The 19290-nt window shown below is 37.7% G+C and overlaps 1 protein-coding gene across 2 annotated transcripts; it reads right to left on the reverse strand.

The window, feature by feature from the left end:
* Positions 1–451: 451 nt before the first annotated feature.
* On the reverse strand, positions 452–17948 carry stxbp2 (syntaxin binding protein 2). Of its 2 annotated transcripts, none has more exons than XM_017454571.3 (19): positions 17839–17948; positions 16219–16268; positions 16047–16128; positions 14659–14735; positions 14473–14548; positions 13761–13864; positions 12969–13123; positions 12012–12096; positions 9449–9579; positions 8215–8322; positions 7979–8036; positions 6870–6935; positions 6712–6792; positions 5040–5181; positions 4339–4445; positions 4163–4261; positions 3961–4046; positions 2412–2569; positions 452–1406 (listed from the first exon to the last, which is right to left on the reverse strand). In XM_017454571.3, the coding sequence occupies exons 1-19, from the start codon at positions 17927–17929 to the stop codon at positions 1327–1329; spliced, it is 1836 nt and encodes a 611-aa protein (XP_017310060.1). In that variant the 5' UTR covers positions 17930–17948; the 3' UTR covers positions 452–1326. The 2 variants fall into 2 exon arrangements, with proteins under 2 accessions (XP_017310060.1, XP_017310058.1); XM_017454569.3 differs by having other exon boundaries at positions 2412–2572.
* Between the last annotated feature and the right edge of the window lie 1342 nt (positions 17949–19290).

The following is a 19290-nucleotide window of genomic DNA, read 5'->3' on the forward strand; positions in this document are numbered from 1 at the left end:
ACAGTAAATCAAATAAACACTCTTTTCAAGTGGAGAACCATCTCGAAATGCACAACACTTCAAACCTTAGGCAGATGGGCTACAACAGCAGATAACCGCACTGGGTTCAACTCCTGTCAGCCAAAAAACACAGGAATCCGAGTCTACAGAGGGCACAGACTCACCCAAACTGGACATTTGAAGACTGGAAGGAGTTGAAACCGCTGTGGTACAAGAGGAATACAATTCTTCATCTAGTCACCTTGACATTGATTATTTTTCTTACCTTAATGATAAGGACTTAAAAGGAATAAAAATAAATGGATTCATATAGAAATATTATACACATTTATAAATATAATATACAGTATATAGAAAATGATTAATTAGTGAACTAGAACACTTCAAGTGCATTCATGTTCAATTTCATGATTTAAAGCAGTAAATAGTACAATACGAACAAACCGAACCATTCGAGATTTGAATAAAGTAGTTTATTTAGGTTTTAACAAAAAACAGATGAAGGAGAGGAAAAAAAAAAGAAGAAAAAAAAAACTACCCAAGTAAATAACCAACTTCTGGGATAACATTAAAGAAAGAAAGAAAAGCGCACCAGTTTATAATAAGAAAAAAAACCTGAAAGATAAAACTCTGATAAAGGAAAATGCTTCATATCATCATCATCATCATCATCATCGCCTAGACTGCAGGAACCGAAAAGAAAAGAATAACTGATAAGAGCTGCATGTCCTCACTATCACATTATTATACAGTGTTTTCTAGCCTGCACCCATCAGCTGGAGAAGCTGCTCTTTCATGCAAAAGAGAGAGAGAGAGAGAGAGAGAGAGAGAGAGAGAGAGAGAGAGAGAGAGAGAGAGAGAGAGAGAGAGCCTGTTAAAAGTGCGGATGCTTTATCTGAGCATACTGTACAGATAAAACAAGAATAAAACAGGAGTTATTGTCTGCAGTCTATAAGCTAGAGCGTGATTTTCAGGAATCGTGTGTGTGTGTGTGCGCGTGCGTGCGTGTATATATATATATATAAAGCTTTTCTCCCACCAGTGTCCGTAGCAGCTGGCGGTAAGAAACACACGTCTGTAGATCGGCTTCGTTTGCAATTACAGCATCTTCATAAAGGTCATTTTTAAATTATTTAAATATCAAAAACATATATACACACTGTGTTCTCCCGGAAAAAAAACTAAACATTTAAAAAAAGAAAGAAAAAAAAAGAAAAAACCTTTTAAAAGGCAGTGACTCATCGGTTTACTACTCAGGATTGAACAGAAGATCGTACGCGTGTAACGGCTTAACAGAAACGTTTCAGAAGTTCAGAGGCTTCACGGCTAAGCGGACGCGTGTGCTGGCTGCTCCAGAGTCTTCAGATCGTTCAGAAATCCGGTCGGGGTCAGGATGTGGGACGACCCTGGAACGAAGAAGAAATCAAATTGGGAAACGCTCCGAGAATGTACAAACGAGCTCACCAGATACAAACCGTACATATACACTCATATTAAACTTTCCTTACAGAATACGCGACTTATATCATGTCTATATTACGTCTATTATACACTCACACAATGTGTGTGCAAAAGTTTGTACACCCTCACTTCAAAATGTTTTGGTTTTTTTTTTTTATCATCATTATTTATTATTTCTATTACATATTGTTGATATGAATATTAAATATATGAATCGTGAAACAATTAATTATATTTCTGCCTGTGATGACACTAAATGTTGAGTCTCCTGCTGAAAGTGTTGGGTTTTTTTTTTTTTTTTTTTCCCCCCCATGTTTAAAAAAAAGATATATTTTCCTTTCTCTTTTTCAGTCATTTGTTTTAGTTCATGTCTTGGATGAAGCGTAGTTCCTGGAGCGTAGACTCCCGAGTCGACCGCTTGAGAATTTGACAGAATTTTAACATTTTTATGCCTTAAATAAAAAAAAAAATAATAAAAAATAAATAAATAAAAAAAAAAACAGTACACACTTCTTGTGTAGAAGTGTGTACACACTTCAACACACTGTTGTACACACAACAGTACACACTTCTGTTGTTTTGGGGTTTTCTTTTGTCATTATTTTAATACACAGTAGTTTTAGATAATATACAGTAAATGGTTTTGTAATAAAGAGTATATATATTATATATCTATATCTATATATATATATATATATATATATATATATATCCACACACACACCCTCACATACACCGGCCACCCCCCCCCCCCCCCCCACACACACACACACACACCGGCCGCCACCCCCCCCCCCCCCCACACACACACACACCCCACCCACACACACACACCCCATTCTCACACACACCCCCCACACACACCCACACAGTAGAGAGATTAAGTTAGAATGGCAGGAAAGTTATTTAGATTTTAAACTATCAGCACATTAGGCCATCGATCAACCCACCAATCAGGACCTCCCATTTGCCGTCAGTGGCGCGGGTGACCTCGTAAGCAGAGCGCATCTCCGAGTGTGCGACTCCTCCGATGACGAAGACGATGAGCCGAGGGCCGCTGCGGTACTCCGTCGTAGCCTTGTTCTTGTGCCAGTGTCCGAACCGCGCACTGCTGGAGTTCAGAGAGTAAACACACATCAACACCACGATCATCAGATTTACTGCACAAAACATCTACACAGGTCAACCGTTTTAAATTTATACCACAGCGCTGCCGTATTCTCCACGCTCTTTGCTCAGAAGGTGCGGATTAATTTTCTACAACGGCAGCTCTCACAGCAGCTCCAGCTGCAAATCACAAGTTCTGATGTTTTTATCGTTTCTATAGTAACGGCATGCGAAAGGAAGGACGATCTAAACGCCACGCCATCTAAACTTAACAACAAAGACAGCTTAGAAACACTGAAACAATGAAAGATGTTTAAACCTTTTAGGAATTGTTATGGAAGGAGTCTCCAGCGTCGGTGCTTTGTAATTAATAGTACTTTTTCAGGACAGAGGCGTTCACACTTTCTAATTTCTCTAGAACATGACGAGCTGTGTTTGTTATGTCCTGTTAACTTCAAGAGAGAGGGAAAACACGAGGCTGGTGAGGGAACGACTCGCCAGTGAGTGAGAACAGGAACTAACTTGTTTCACGTACGTTCCAGAACATTAAATTTAACTATAAAAGGATAAAAAAAAATATATAAATGCCTCATTCTTTAATTAATTACAATTTTTAATCTTTGGCAATTTGTTGTGGTAGAAGAGGAATAAAACACTTTAGCATGCAGTGTTATGGGAAAAGAATCAGCTTTAGAGTGATAGCAGGAACTCTGCTTCATCACACCACCTTATCAATGATTATTTTCCTAAAACTGCACACCCCCTGGTGTATATTTTTCTTTTTTTACCCAACACCTGCTGGAGACAAAGAGCAGAGATTTTAAACAGCTCACCAATGATTTAAAAATAAATAAATAATAATAATTAATAAAAAATAAAAAATAAATAATCACCTGACTGAACACTGACAGAACGATATACAGGGGATATAAGAAGTCTACACACCCCTGTTAAAAGTTCATGTTTTTGTGATGTAAAAAAAATTAATAAAACCAAGATAAATTACGTCAGATTCCTCCCACCACTTAATGTGATAATCATCAAAATTCAAGTGAAAAACAATTTTAGGAAGAGGAAGACTTTTTGTATCCGGTGTGTGTAGCGGAGAATAGGGCCAGTGAGAGTGCAGTAAAGAACTGCAGTGCCTTTCTGTACAAAGTAGGCAACCATTTTTTGCAAAAATAAAAATAAAAATGTGATTCTCTGGGTATGTGCAAACATAAAGACCCACTGAACACAGATCCAAATGTAGCTTCGAAGCAAGAAAGCGAAAGATCAGATCAGAAACACTTTCGATTCTGAAAGAAAAGGCATAGAAAGTCAAATATAGTGAAGGACAGAGGTAAACCTGTGTGTGAAATAAATCGTGTGTAATCCACACGCTGTTCGTACCTCACTACAGTCTGAGTGGTGGCGATGGGCGCAGGATCCGAGAGGAACGGCCACTGCTTCCTGTCCAGCTTGTCCTCGATGATGTTCTGGGGGAATTTTTTTAATATATTTTTTAAACCCCAGAAGGATTTGACTCATGTTTCGGACATGTTTTTGGTACGATCTTACGATCTTTCTCACCCATATAGAACATTTCTCATACCTCCATGACGTCTTTGAGGATGGGGGTCCAGCGGGAGAGCTGGTACGTGTCTCCTGTCCGCTCTTTCCTCTCTGGTAGAGATTTCCCAGCATTAGCACCCTGTAAAACACAACAGGAAGTTTAGCAAAGTGGTGAGTGAGGAGAACGGGTATGGATGGATGGATGCTGAAACTCACTCCGGTGATGATGGGGCAGCCGAGGTGCTGCAGGTTGGTGATGATGTTGCTGTTCTCCTGCACGTTAGCATGCTGGATGAGCTTTGTCAGGTTCTCCTCAGCAACGCCTGTGGGGGGTTAAAACAGTGTTCGTTATTACATGATGAACTCTCGATTCTGATTGGTCAGAAGGTGCGGATTAATTTTCTCTAACAGCAGCTCTGACCATCGCTCAGCTACAAATCATACGTTTGTACATCCGTGCTCTCGTTTTAATAGTTTATCGTTTCTATAGTAACAGGTAAGTCACGGGGACTTGTATCTTACGCTTCACAGGAGATAAAACTAGGAATGTGGTATAAGAGGAATAAAACACGCTGCACATGCCGGTGTGGAAAAATCATCTCACACCACACCATTGTTGATTGCCACACACACACACACACACACACACACACACGATCTGGTTATAGTAATCTAATTTGACAGTTTAATATTAGATTTTCATAAAAAATGAGGTAAAACATTCTTGGTAGTGAGCTCAGACTTCTGGATAATACAAGACGTAATACATTGAAGTCGGGGTGCTAATACTTTTAAAGCACAGCACGAATGTACCCATCTCTACTGACTCTACATACAGAGCTCTTAATAAACCAAACTCTGTGTGTGTGTGTGAGTTTGGCACTTAAACACGTCTGTGAAGCCGCCGGAAGCCGTACCCTTTTTCTTGTAGAAGATGTAGAGCAGAATGATGCGGATTTTGTCGTACGGCTGAATATCTGCATTTAGCAGGACAGGAACGATGTTCTTCATGGCGTCTTTAAGAGGCTCGCCCTCTGCGTTGGAGCCCATGGCCAGATCCTGCATGGAAATGATTTACAGTTTAGCATCACAAGCTGCATGTACAGTACAGTACAGTACATAATGCTCAGTGGAGAAGAAAAAAAAGGGCCGTCCACAAAAATCTGTCAAAACCACACGAAAGTTTAAACAGTGCTGCTATATCCTGTTTAACACCCAGTGACACTTCACTATTTACTTTATTTTTGCTTCGAACGCTATTTTTGTTCAGGGACCAGTAGCTAAGATCAGTAGCAACACAGCTAACATTAATAATAATTATAATATTGTATGATTAAAACCAGTAGGTTATAGGCTAACTGTTATATTGTGAAAAACACGAGTCATGGTTCCTAACAAGCGACTAACATTAGGCTAATTATATTGTGTAATTAAACCAGCTATACAACTGCTAGCATGTTATCTAAACATAAATCTAATTGTTATATTGTGTAAACCTGTAGCCAGGTAGTTAATTAGCTAATAATAATGATAATTATATCATGAAAACCATGAGTCGTGGTTGCCTAGCAAGTAACTAACATTAAGCTAACTATTATTTTGTGTAATTAAACCAGCTTCGTTAGCATGTTAACTAAACATACATCCAATTATTATATCGTAGCTAAGGTCGCTAGCAATTTAGCTAACGTTAGGGATTTATATCTTATGTAATAAAAACCAGTAGCCAGGTCTGAACAAGCTAGCTAATAGTCAGATCGCTAGCGAGTTAGCTAATCATTTGGCTATTATAATGTAACTTAATGTCTACATTATGGTGCGCATAAAACCGTAGCCAAGGTGCTAACTATTTAGTGAACCGTGAGGCTAACTATTCTGATGTACAAGTAAAACCTGTTGTCGGTTTGCTAACAAGTTAACCAAACATAAAGCTAACCATTATATTGTGTAAATTAGTAAACAAATTTGCTAGCGGACATTAGGCTAACTATTGTGTAAATAAAACCAGTTTGCTAGCAAGCTAGCTAACGTCAGGCTTTTTTAATGTATAAACCACATGGTATAGACACATGGTTAGCTTTATTTTTATAAGGCTAACTATTATAATGTGCTAGTAAGCTAGCTAACATTATACTGCTGGTGTTGTAAAATCAGTACCAGATATCGATAGAAGTTAGCTAAAAATTAAGCTAACTATTGTGTTGTGTAAAACACTAGCCAAATTTGGCAGCAAGCTAGCTGAATTACTATTAGGCTAACTATTAGGATAAAAAGTCACTATGAAGGAAGCGAACTATTATATTGTGTAAACCAGTAATCACAAGTCACATGCAAGTTAGCTGAACAGAACGCTAACAATTATACACTGTAGTGGTCTGCTTTGGTTGTGAAGGGGAGTCATGCATAAAAGCTCAACAAGCTAATCTGGCAAAAGAATGATCAAGTCTAGCTTTTAAACACAACAAAACCAAAACCAGTGTTCACAGTGTAGGAGACAGGAAGTGTTGTCAGAGCCGCAGAGATCAGAGGCCAGGACACGCTGTAATTACGAAGCGTTGAGTAAGCGGGTATGAAGTAACCGTCGCTAACCTGCTCCACCTCACACAGTTTATCCAGAGAGGCTTTGAATTTCTTCATGCAGGCATCAGCTAGGTGCAGATGAGTGGAGTACTGCAGAACAAACACACTCATTAACATACGATCGAGACCACGGAGGAAAACAGAGGACTGTGAGACACAACACTGACCAGACTCAGCTCTTTCTGGTACTGTGGCATCTTCTTCAACATCTGAGACAGATCTTTTAGGTTGGCCTAAAAAAAATAATAATAATAATAAAAAAAAAAACAGATATCAGATGAACCAAGTAGTTGTCCAGCGTCTGAATTCTACTTTAGTACAGTGCTATACTCCACGGCCTGAGAACGTGAACATCATTAAATCTTAATGCTGCATAATGGATAGGGCTGTAAACCTTAGGCTTCCACACCATACTATACTTAATGCAACGATTCGAAATTTAACGATACCACTGAATATGTTACAATACGATTCGATTCATACAATAACGATTCGATATTTAACGATACCACTGAATCTGCTACCATTTGATTCATATGGTAACGATTCAATATTTAACGATACCCCTGAATCTGTTATGATACGATTCGATTCACACAGTAACGATTCGATATTTAACGATACCACCAAATCTGCTACGATACGATTCACACGGTAACGAATCGATACCACCAAATCTGCTACAATACGATTTGATTCATACAGTAACGATTCTATATTTAATGATGCCACTGAATCTGTTACGATACGATTCGATTCACACGCTAACGATTCGATATTTAAAGATACCACCGAATCTGCTACGATACGAGTCAATTAATACGGTAAAGATACCACTGAATATGCTACGATACGATTCGATTCATATAGTAACGATACCACTGAATCAGTTACAATACGATTCATACAGTAACGATTCTATATTTAACAATACCACTGAATCTGCTACGATACGATTCACACGGTAACGATCCGATATTTAATGATACCACCGAATCTGCTACGATACGATACATACGGTAACGCTACCACTGAATCTGCTACGATACGATTCGATTCATACGGTAACAATTCGATATTTAACGATACCACTGAATCTGCTATGATACGATTCGATTCATAAATTGATCGATCTATGATTCCCAAACATGTACATTAAAACATTTTTTATAAAAAGGCAACATGTTTTTAAGCCATTCCTCCAGTTTCATAAAACAAATACATAGACTTCAGGTGTTATACGTCACATGGTGCATTTTATCAAGAAACCCCATACCTTGTCCGTGGTCATCCTCTTACTTTCACAAAAGGTACGCAGCAGCTCGGTCACTTTCCTGAAAACAGACGAGGGTTTTGTTTGAACACAGAAAGCGGATGATCAGTGGTTTCAGTAGTGTGAACTCTGATGAAGAAGTGTGTGTGTGTGTGTGTGTGTGTGTGTGTGTGTGTGTGTGTGTGTGTGTGTGCACGCGTGCATGTGTGTGTGAGCGTGACAGCGAGCGACTGCTTTACTTGGTGACATCGGCGATATGCATGTGTCTGAGCTGCACCCACAGCTCATCATCCTCATCTAGCAGAACCTCCTTTGTCTTGTTGTCCCCGAGCCCCGTCGTTTCATACCTGCAACCGAACAGAGGAAGAGGATAAAGAGAGGGACATGTGGGGCGGCTGTGGCTCAGGTGGTAGAGCTGGTTGTCCACTAATCGCAGGGTTCGACCCCTGACCCCTCCACATTCTGAAATGTCCTTGGGTAAGACACTGAGCCACAGAGTTACTCCTGATGGCAGGCTAGTGTTTTGTGTGTGAATGAGAAACAGTGTAAAGAACTACTAAGGCGCTATATAAGTGCAGACCATTTACCGCTTACGTTCCGAGCACTAGCCAACATGTCTTCATGATGATATTAGATTAAAAGGAACGTTGGAAGAAAAAAAATAAATAAATAAAAAAAAATAAAAAGCCACAACTGAGCAATGCAGCATTTAATGCATGAAGCTCGTTTTAGGTCTAAATCACTCGACACCATTAACCCTCGTGCGTCAATTAAAAAAAAAAGTTACACCCAGGTCCATAGAGGACAAAAACGTTCATGTCCAAAAACATTCATAGAAATATTATATATATTAATATTTCTTTCCCCACTTTCACAGTATTAGATTTTTTTTTTTTTTTTTACCAGCATAAGTTCTGATCATAATTTACCAAACACTCATTCATTTTCAGAATTGTAACCTTTAAACGCCGGTTTCTTTACATAAAGCTCAGAATCCTTCTTTGACTCGTATACATGGGGTGGGATTTTCAGAAAAAAAAAAAAGAAAAGCAGGGATTTTCCCCAGAGGCTAAACCTGAGAAAATAATACACATTTCAGAATTTTTTTTAAAAAATGCAATGTTTTGAAACCTTGTCAACTAAATAAAAGCCTATTAACACAGAATGCATGATTTTATACTTAAACGTCACGGGGATTCGATATTGCAGTTTGAATGGGTTTCAATGGGGACATTTTTATCCTTAAGGTCCTGGGTGTAATTATTTTGTGTACCTCGTTTAAAATAGATTCACGGAAGCAAATGAGAATGAAATATATCAAACATTAAAATTCCTGCAAAATTTATGCAGTTTGCATTAACAGACAAAACGATTTAAAAAAAAAAAAAAAAATGCCCATAAGGACTCACAAGGGTTAAAGTATTTGTGTATTTTAAAAGGAAATCTGCTTTTTCAGAGCAGAACGTCGTTCACCTGTAGATGTCCTGATCTATGTCCAACATGTCGTAGACCATAGCCTGAAAGGTGAGCTCATGCAGGATGGGCGAGATGGGATCGTAGCCACGGTCCACGATCAACAGCTGGGAGCGCGCTTTATCCGTGCCCTGCCATCAAACACACAGTAAAACCGATGACACGACGAATACCAACTGCATTTGCATCAAGACCACAGCGGCATTAAATAATCGATTCCGATCGGTCTGATCGCAGTGTCGACTATAATACGAATCACAGGTTTACATTCAGGTCTCTTCCTCTTTCGAATACGTTACCGTTTCTATAGTAACGACTCATTCAGAGGGACCCGTATGGCAGACCCGCCACATGATGAAAGGCTAATAAGAAACGGATTCAAATATGTTTTTATTTAACAAAGGAAAATTAGAGATGTTTTATTTATTTATTTATTTATTTTATAACATTTATGGAAGGAGTCTCCAGTGTCAGCGCTTAGTACGTTCTCCAGCATGGGAAAGTCTTCAGGACTGAAGACTTTCCGGTGCTTTCTGGTTTCCCAGTAACATGACAAGCTACAGGTGTTGTTTTTTTTGTCTTTTCAAACTTCAATAGAGAGGAGAAAAAGAGAAGAGGGTGAGGGATCTACAGTTTAAAGCTGCTATAACATAAGTAATGACAGGAACTCGCTCGTCTCAGGGACTTTCCATGAGAAAGCATGGCATAATCATGTAATCATTGGCAAACTGCTGTGGTATAAGGGGAATAACACACTTCAAGATGTGCTGTTATTGTACAATAAATCAACTTCTTAGTGGTAATCGTAAGTCCGGCTCGTCGCACCACCCCGTTGTTCATTGGTTTCCTATAACAGCACACCCTCGAGTGTTTTATTCCTTAGTTATCACAGCTATGGTTATAACAACACCACCACCACCACATACTGGGAATAATGATGCATGCATGTGATGTGATGCATGCATCTTAAAAACATGTTACGAACTCACTTTAACTCTTTTTAACAAACATATTAAAAGTAAAGAAGATGAAAAGGGTCGAATGTACATTGGGAAAGACAGCGAGAGAACAAGGGAGCAAAAGCAAGCACCACACTTTCAGATACGCACCTTTAGCTCAGGAAAAATGTCAGCTGAGAAGAAGAAGGAGAAAGAAAAGGAGAGAGAACACTATATAAGACAGTATAAGAAGATTAGAACGGGAGAAAATAAAAGGCAGAGTGAAGTTCAGAGAAGAGTGAAGTTCAGATTTGATAAGACACACTGATGTGGCTTTTGGGAAATAAAAGCTCGATTTGCCAGTTTAGATCAACTCAGATTATGTCTCTGGGAAGCCATACTGGATCAGACACTGATCATCTATCAATCACACAGTCAGCATCTGATCGGACTTCTATACAGTGCTGTGAAAAAGTATTTGTATCCTGATTTCTTCTGTTTTTGTGTGTCCCTCATACTAAATTGTTTCAGACATTAAAACAAAATCAAAAGATAAAACAAAGGCAACCTGAGTAAACACAAAATACAGTTTTTAAATGCTAGTTATTTACTGAAACAAACAAACAAAAAAGTTATCCAATACCATGTGTGAAAATGTATTTTCCCTTGTAGTTACTAATTCCCCAAATCTATGAAACTGCATTTATAATGGGGTTCAGCTGGATTAGACACAACCAAACCAGGCCCGATTACTGCAAACCCAGTTCAATCAAATTAACACTTAACTAGAACTTTCTCAACAGCATGTAGTAGGTTAAAAGGTCTTACTCAGTAACACATTATGGCAAAGTTGAGCCGTTATCTCCAAATGGAAAAACTCGGCAATGTAGTGAACCTTCCCAGAAGTGGCCGACCTTGCAAAATTCCTCCGAGAGCACAGATACGACTTATCCAGGAAGTGACAGAAGAGCCAAGGACAACATCAAAGGACCTACAGGCCTCTCTTGCATCAATAAAGGTCACTGTTCATGACTCATGAAGGAGAACATTAAAGGCTCGTCTGAATTTTTCTGGATTGGAAATTCCACAAAAAGATCATCATACTGTACCCATGGTCAAGCATGGTGGTGGAAGTGTGATGGTGTGGGGATGCGTTGCTGTTTCAGGGCCTGGGAAACTTGCAGTAATTCAGGGAATCATGAATTCTGCTCTCTACTGGAAAACTCTCTAAAGGAGAATGTCCGGTCTTCGGTTGAAACTCAAGCGCAGCTGGATTATGCGGCAAGACAATGATCCAAATTACAGGAGTAAATCCTAGTCCTAGAAGTAAGTGCAAGACTGATCTCCAGTTATCGGAAGCGTTCGGTTGCAATTATTGCTGCTAAATGTGGCACAACCAGATTTTAAGTTTAAGAAGGATAATTAGTATTTCTACATGGGTGATAGGTGTTGGATAACTTTTTTTTGCTTCAGTAAAAATAAATAAGTAAAAACTGTACTGTGTGTTTACTCAAGTTGCATTTCACTTGAAGATCTAAAACTATTCAGTACGAAAAATACAGAAGAAATCAGGACGGGGGCGAATAATTTTTCAAAGCACTGAACAGACAGTCTGAACGCCTCACCTCTCCCATGCTCGGGTTGTCCGCTTTATGAGCGTTCAAGCGATCCAGAACCATCTCAGCCAGCGCAAGATTCTCCTTCGGACCCCTGAGGAAAGATGAGACCTGAGTCAGTTCACATGCAGAGAGAGGTCTGACAGAACACTTTTCACTCTGTAATATATATATATATATATATATATATATATATATATATATATATATATATATATATATATATATATATATATATATATATCCCAAAAGTCCTCATACGAATGTTTATGATCTCTGAAGATCCCATTCTACCTTTCACCAGCTCCTGAAGAAATACATATCATTTATGTCTTACTTTATTTTGCCATATTTCTAAATAAAGATGCATCAAGATTATAATTAAATAGAACACAAAAGGGTAGAATGTGTCCTGAAACTGATTTTCTCCCCAATCTGGAGTTTCCTATATACACAAAATCATATATATATATATATATATATACACACGGAGTTTACGTCACTACTCTATGTTAAACCCTACGTAGTGAGCATATATAATGAATGGAGATTAAACAATACACATAGACAGATCGATAAATCAAATGTGGTAGTTTTTTTACACAGGTGGAGAAGGTTGAGAAGAGAACTTAAGGAAAAAAAAAAAAGTAGTTGTCTCTCTATTTATTAAGTTTTTTATTTTGTTAAATTATTAAATCTGGTTCAAAAAAGTGGCACTGCTAAAAATAGCAGACGTTATTAAAATGTTATTAAGATTAATACGTGCCAAACAAGTCGCAATTCTCAGCCATCCTTCACAATGACATAATTCAATAGAAAAAACCTACAGACGGTTAACTTTCGTTCTGTCTGGTGCAGTATGTAACTTCTAAAGTAAAAAAGTACTTCCAATTCAAACGCAGTTTTTAATCGACTTTCCAGCTGCAGATGAGGCCGGACTGATACGGGAGGAGCGCGAGTACGTACTGACGGTAACGGATGGACGGATATTCTTTCAGCGTGTCACACAGCGTCGCGATCTGCTCGGCCATGACCTCCATCATCTTGGCCCGCTCGTCCTGGTTGGTCCTACTGGGGCTGTAGAAAGAGTGCAGCGAGTTGGCATCGTCCAGAGAAAACACCTACAAGAAGAAGAAGAAGAAGAAGAAGAAGAAGAAACGCACACGGGATTTAGAAATAACAAGTTGTAGAAACATCTCAAGGATGATCAGTGGAAACAGGATGCACCTGAGCTCAATTTTGAGTGTCATGGCAAAGGCTGTGAATACTTATATACATGTGCTTTTTGTGTTTTTTTATTTTTAATAAATTTGCAAAGACTTCTAACAAACTTCTTTAACGTCGTCATTATGGGGTATTGCTTGTAGAATTTTGAGGAAAATAATGAATTTAATCCATTTTGGAATAAGGCTGGAACATAAGAAAATGTGGAAAAAGTGAAGCGCTGTGAATACTTTCCGGATGCACTGTATTAATTTTATATATATAGATAAATTATATATAATTTGATAGATAGATAGATAGATAGATAGAGAGAGAGAGAGAGACACACATATTTCATGATTTAGAATCCTGACAACAGCTTTTTTTCCATCCAGTTATTGGTATACTGGATGCTAAACTGAAAGCTATAACCTTTCCTTATTTGTTAACAAAATTAACAAGGCAACTATAGAGATGCAAACTTCAGAATAGTGAGTGTGTGTGTGTGAGTGTGTGTGTGTGTAAAATGCTGTTAAATAAAGGAAGATCACACACCTGGGATTCGTACGGTAAGAAAGCCACGTTAATTTCCTTCAGCGTCTTGATGACCTTCGAGACTCTCGACCTCCCAATTTCAGCAAAAAGACCATCTGGACAAGCTGTAGGTCAGGACAACAGATAGACACGTGAGACAGATCTTTCCATGATCTGTTTATTAAGTCTGGAATAAAACACCACAGGGTGTGCAGTTATAGGGGGATAATCGACGCTAAACAATGTGGCGAGATAAACTGGAGCTGCTGTGACCACCATGAGTATGATCATTTTCCTGTAGCAGCATGTCCCGAAGTGTTTTATTTCTCTTACACCACAGCAACTTTCCAACACTTACAATTATTCATGTATTACAGATTGACACATTGCATTTTTATCCCTTCATAGTAACATTTAATGTTGTGGAACGGCGGTGAAACTTGCTGACACTGGAGACCCCTTCCGTATCGCCATGTCAACGATTGGGCATTCGTCTTTAAATAAAAAAACACGTTTACTATTCTTAATCTTGGATTATTCTGAGAGTCTCTGAACGAGCTGGTACTACAGAAAGAATAACAATAATATAAACATGGGATTTGAATTGCAGCAAAAGAACTAGTGCCAGATCTGCTGTTAGAAAGTCAACCAACACCTTCTGACCAATCAGAACGGAGAATTCGGCAGCGTCGTGAGAGAAGAAAAGTTCAAGCAGACGTGCGTGTAGTCTTACTGTCTGTGAAGAAGATATGCGCAGCCTTGTAGGTGAAAGCCGCGTCTTTGAAGTCGCTGATCAGAGACTGGACTGACTGCATAGAGAGAGAAAACAACAGCAATGACTGGATGACGATAAAGAGGACACGAAAAGCTTTCATGTAATACAATTAGTAATGAATGTGAATGAATGAAGTGTGCATGCCTTTGGCACAGGAGAGATGAGGTAGATGGCCTCCAGACTAGAGATCGGCTCTCTCCGCTTGTTAATGTCCTCCACGACTGAAAGAATCGAAAACAAGGGGACGCGGTTTTAGCGCTAGATCTCGTATCTGCTCATCTTTAAAAATAATAATAATAATAATAATAATAATAATAAAAGTGGTTTCCTGCATTACAATGTGCTGGGAAAAGATAGAACAGGAAAAGTGGTGGGAACCTCGGATATAGAACGCAGAAATAAAACGACTCATCACATTTTAGCACTGTAACAAAGAGCTTATCTGATTATGGATTATTCCAGAACTAGGTGAGAACTTAAATGGTGATTTACAGCTCCATTCAGAGTGATTCATTATTATTATTATTATTAATAATTAATATTATTGTTGTTATTAATATCATTATTATTGTTATTAATATTATTATTATTATTATTAATAATAATAATAATTAATATTATCATTGTTCTAACATGTCTGATCTAATCAACATTAATAATTAATAATAATAATATATAATATATAATAATAATAATAATATATAATAATAATATATAATAATAATAATAATAACAACTTTAATAAATTAATGTAATAAATTTTTATATAATTATAGTCATTTTTTTCCAATTTATAAATTCTATTAGTAGTAGTACAATATTACGCATAAAACACAAATATATGTTCACACTGTGCATAAACCCCCCTACCCTAACAATGTGTAACCCCCCCCCCCCCAAGTGTATAAACGCCACTCCCTCACTGTGTAAACCCCCCCCACCCTAACAGTGTATAAACCCCACTCCCTCACTGTGTACCCCCCCCCCACTGTGCATAAACCACCCATACCGTGTATAAACCCCCCTCACTGTGTATAAACCCCCTCCCCTCACGTTGTAAAACCCCCCTACTGTGTATAACCCCCCCCCCCACCATGTACAATCAACCTCACCGTGTATACCCGCCCCTCACCGTGTATACCCGCCCCTCACCATGTATAAACCCCCTCCCCTCAGTGTACAAACCCCCTCCCCTCAGTGTATAACCCCCCCCCTCACTGTGTAACCCCCCCCACTGTGTATAAACCCTCCCCACTGTGTATAAACCCTCCCCACTGTGTATGAACCCCCCTACCTCACCATGTATAACCCCCCTCCCTCACTGTGTATAAACCCCGCTCCCCTTACTGTGTTCTCATTGTTCTAACATGTCTGATCTAATCAACATGTCTGATCTAATCAACATGTCTGATCTAATCAACATGTCTGATCTAATCAACACGCTGCATGTGGATGTACATAGCAAAGGGACACCAGGAGCCTGAAACCACCGCGCTGGAGGACTGAAGGATCATCACAAGATCTTTACTCACTGGTAACACCTTCAGCCATGATGTCAGACATCTTACAGCATGAGGACAGAATCCGCATGCTCATGTGATCAACAATAAGCACCTGGGGAGAAGGAAACAAATGATTTTCCACTGTTAGTGTCTGGAGAACATGACCAAAACTACGGCTAGTTTTAAACCCGGTTAACTTTACCTTCCACTCGCCATCTTTCTTCACACTCTTCAGGACTCCGTTGAGGATTTCTTTGAGGGAAACAAATAAAAAGACACAGAATTAACACAGTTTCATCTCCTGTTACAGAGAAAGATGACATTCCTGTTGTAGAGAATAAAGAGGAAGACTGTAATGGAGAAGTGGAGGTGGACAACACAGCGAACATGTCACGAGGATTACTACTCATTTAAAAAATGATGGATCATGATGATATTCAGCGTGAACAGAGGTGGAACATTATAATGCTAGTTATTTTACTCGACATACACAAGAACAGACTTTAAACGGGAAACAGAACTTTTAACATCCTGTCTGGGATATAAAGTGATACAAAAGTCATAACCTAAGAACTTTTAAGCACTAAGAACTCAAACTTTAAAGGAGATTGTTCTAAGAAACTATATAAAAATATATTAATTTATTTATTGTATATAATAAATGTCAATAAATATACTAAAATGGCGAGTATGAATCTAATTCGTCATTTCATCATATGTCCTTAGGTTTTTTGCTGGAATGCAAAATAATTTATTTATTAATTCATTATTTAGTTATTAAATAACCAAATCTTAACTGAAGCTAAAAATAGTCAAAAACCTGTGATCTGTGAAGTAACTGAATTATTTTCCTTTTAAATATAAATGAATGTTTTTCTTATTTATTTATTTTATCTTCTCTAGATATATATATACATATATATATATATATATATATATATATATATATATATATATATATATATATATATATATATATATACACTTTGCAAAAAGGTTGACTTGCAAAAAGGTTTTTTGTTTGCTTGATTTTAAATTAAGATTTTTTTTATTATTATTATTTATTTATTTATTAATAATGATTTTAAATAAAAAAAATTGATTACTTAAAAATGCCCCAAAACATGTGTGTTTCGTACCCAGCCTTTAAAGTGGGTGTGAAAACTTTTTAAAATAATAAGAGCAGTGTGATAGGACAGCGCAGGTGCAGGTGTGTGTGTGTAAGGTAAGAGAGGGGTGGAGAATATCTCCGTGAGCTCCTCATCATTAATCTGTCTAACTAAACAACACATCACAATAACACACACACACACACACACACACACACACACACACACACACACACACACAGTAATTATTCCTGCTTTAAACACACTCTTTATTAGCTCTGTGTGCGTGTGTGTGTACTCAGCCCATATGTAAGGTGGAGGCTGATCACCTGACCTCACCTGACAGTAAATAAAACACTGGATAAACTGTACACCATCACACACACCGACATTTAACCCGGTTACACACACAGTCAAGTAAATAAGGTGGATTAAACGTTTGAATACGAGTCTGCTCTGCTTTTATTTTTGAAGAAGAAGAAGAAGAATATTCACAGCTTCCTAAAACCTACGCGGAAGTTCTTCCTCTCCTGCTCTGTCTGGTACTTTTTTTTTTTTTTAATGACGCAAACTCTCGCCATCACGTCACTTCATTATTCTCTTTAAACAAACTAAAAGACTAACAAAAGTCACACAAACAATCCCTCAGATATCAGAAATGCACAAATCACAACTTTATAATCGATTCATTTCGGGTACAAATGTCCACTTACTCTCTCCCACCACCGCTTTCAGTCCACTCGGAGCCATTTTGACACTTCCGTGTTGACAAATTTCCACATCGCTGTGACAAGGTAGCGACATTAAAAGTCCTCAAGATGACTTCCTGTTAATATACTGGTGTTACAAAATAAAAGTCTGTATATCCGGTCAGTAAAATTAGCCGATAACATAACTGAGGTCTGAGGTTGTTGGATTAAAGCGATTTTAACTGAACAATGTGCTATATTTATTATTATTATTATTATTATTATTATTATTATTATTATTATTAGTATTATTATTAGTATTTTCGTTGTTGTTGTTATTGTATATGTAACGTATATACATTTTATAAATTTATATTAATAATCAAAATATAGTCTTAGTCTTGTTTTACAATAATACTTATTATAATAATCATAATTAGTATTATTGTTGTTGTTGTTGTTATTTTAAATTACTATAATTATTACCTGCTGAAAAAAAAGATAGAAACCCTCATAGAACTTGTAATGGTTTTAATGGAAACTCTAATGGTCCCTGTGGGTCTCTACTAATAATTTGTTGCCTTCAACTGGTGGCATGATATGTCTAGGGGATACCATTAAGGACCAATAATAGTAATGGTTTTAATGGTTAGCTGATGGTTTGTAATGGTAATTGTAGTGGAAACCACTAGAATTTCTGTGATTGTTTCTATTTTTCAGCAGGGTTATTATTATTGATGTTTTTAAACTAATGATCTGAATATCATCAGAATAAAGTTAATGAACGTATTGTATCTCCAAGTATCCCTGGGGTATATCTACAACCCCATCTAAGAAACACAGATCTAGAGTAATAACACTTCTTTATATTTCAGTGCACTAGCATATCCTGACTACACACTATCATGATAATTCTTTTTATTTTATCTCTTTTGTCCTTTTTAGCAACCATAGTCCATACTCTAGCACAACTCTTTTGTTCTTACAGTTGTCAATCCTTAAAGCTTCTCCACATTCTCTGAATTTGAATTCAGATCAGATATATGGTGTGGAAACTGAACTGGAGCTTGGGTCGCTCTTCAGAGTCACATACAAACCTGTAGAAATACAGTTCTATAAAGCAAATCTGGATGTAGATTTAGATCCCTGACTGTGGCAATGACGATGACGTGAGGAGGAAACCTTGAGAGGAACCAGACCCAAAAGGGAACTCGTCCCGTTGTCCGTGACCACGGATAAAACCCTTATCATATAAATATAAATCATTACAGTGTACAGGTGCAGAAGGGTCAAGATAAAGAAGTACAGAGTGTGTTGAAAGTATGAACAGATTGTGAATGCTCTTAGCTACAAATCCACAGTGTTTATGTGAGATACATACTGAAGCTTCTATCCAATTCGTTCGTATAAGATTATTGAAATATTTGCAGTGATGCAGTAAATGAATACACAATAATAATAATTTTAAAAAACCCA

Source organism: Ictalurus punctatus, chromosome 24 (assembly GCF_001660625.3).
Source record: "Ictalurus punctatus breed USDA103 chromosome 24, Coco_2.0, whole genome shotgun sequence".
NCBI classification, from domain to species: Eukaryota; Metazoa; Chordata; class Actinopteri; order Siluriformes; family Ictaluridae; genus Ictalurus; species Ictalurus punctatus.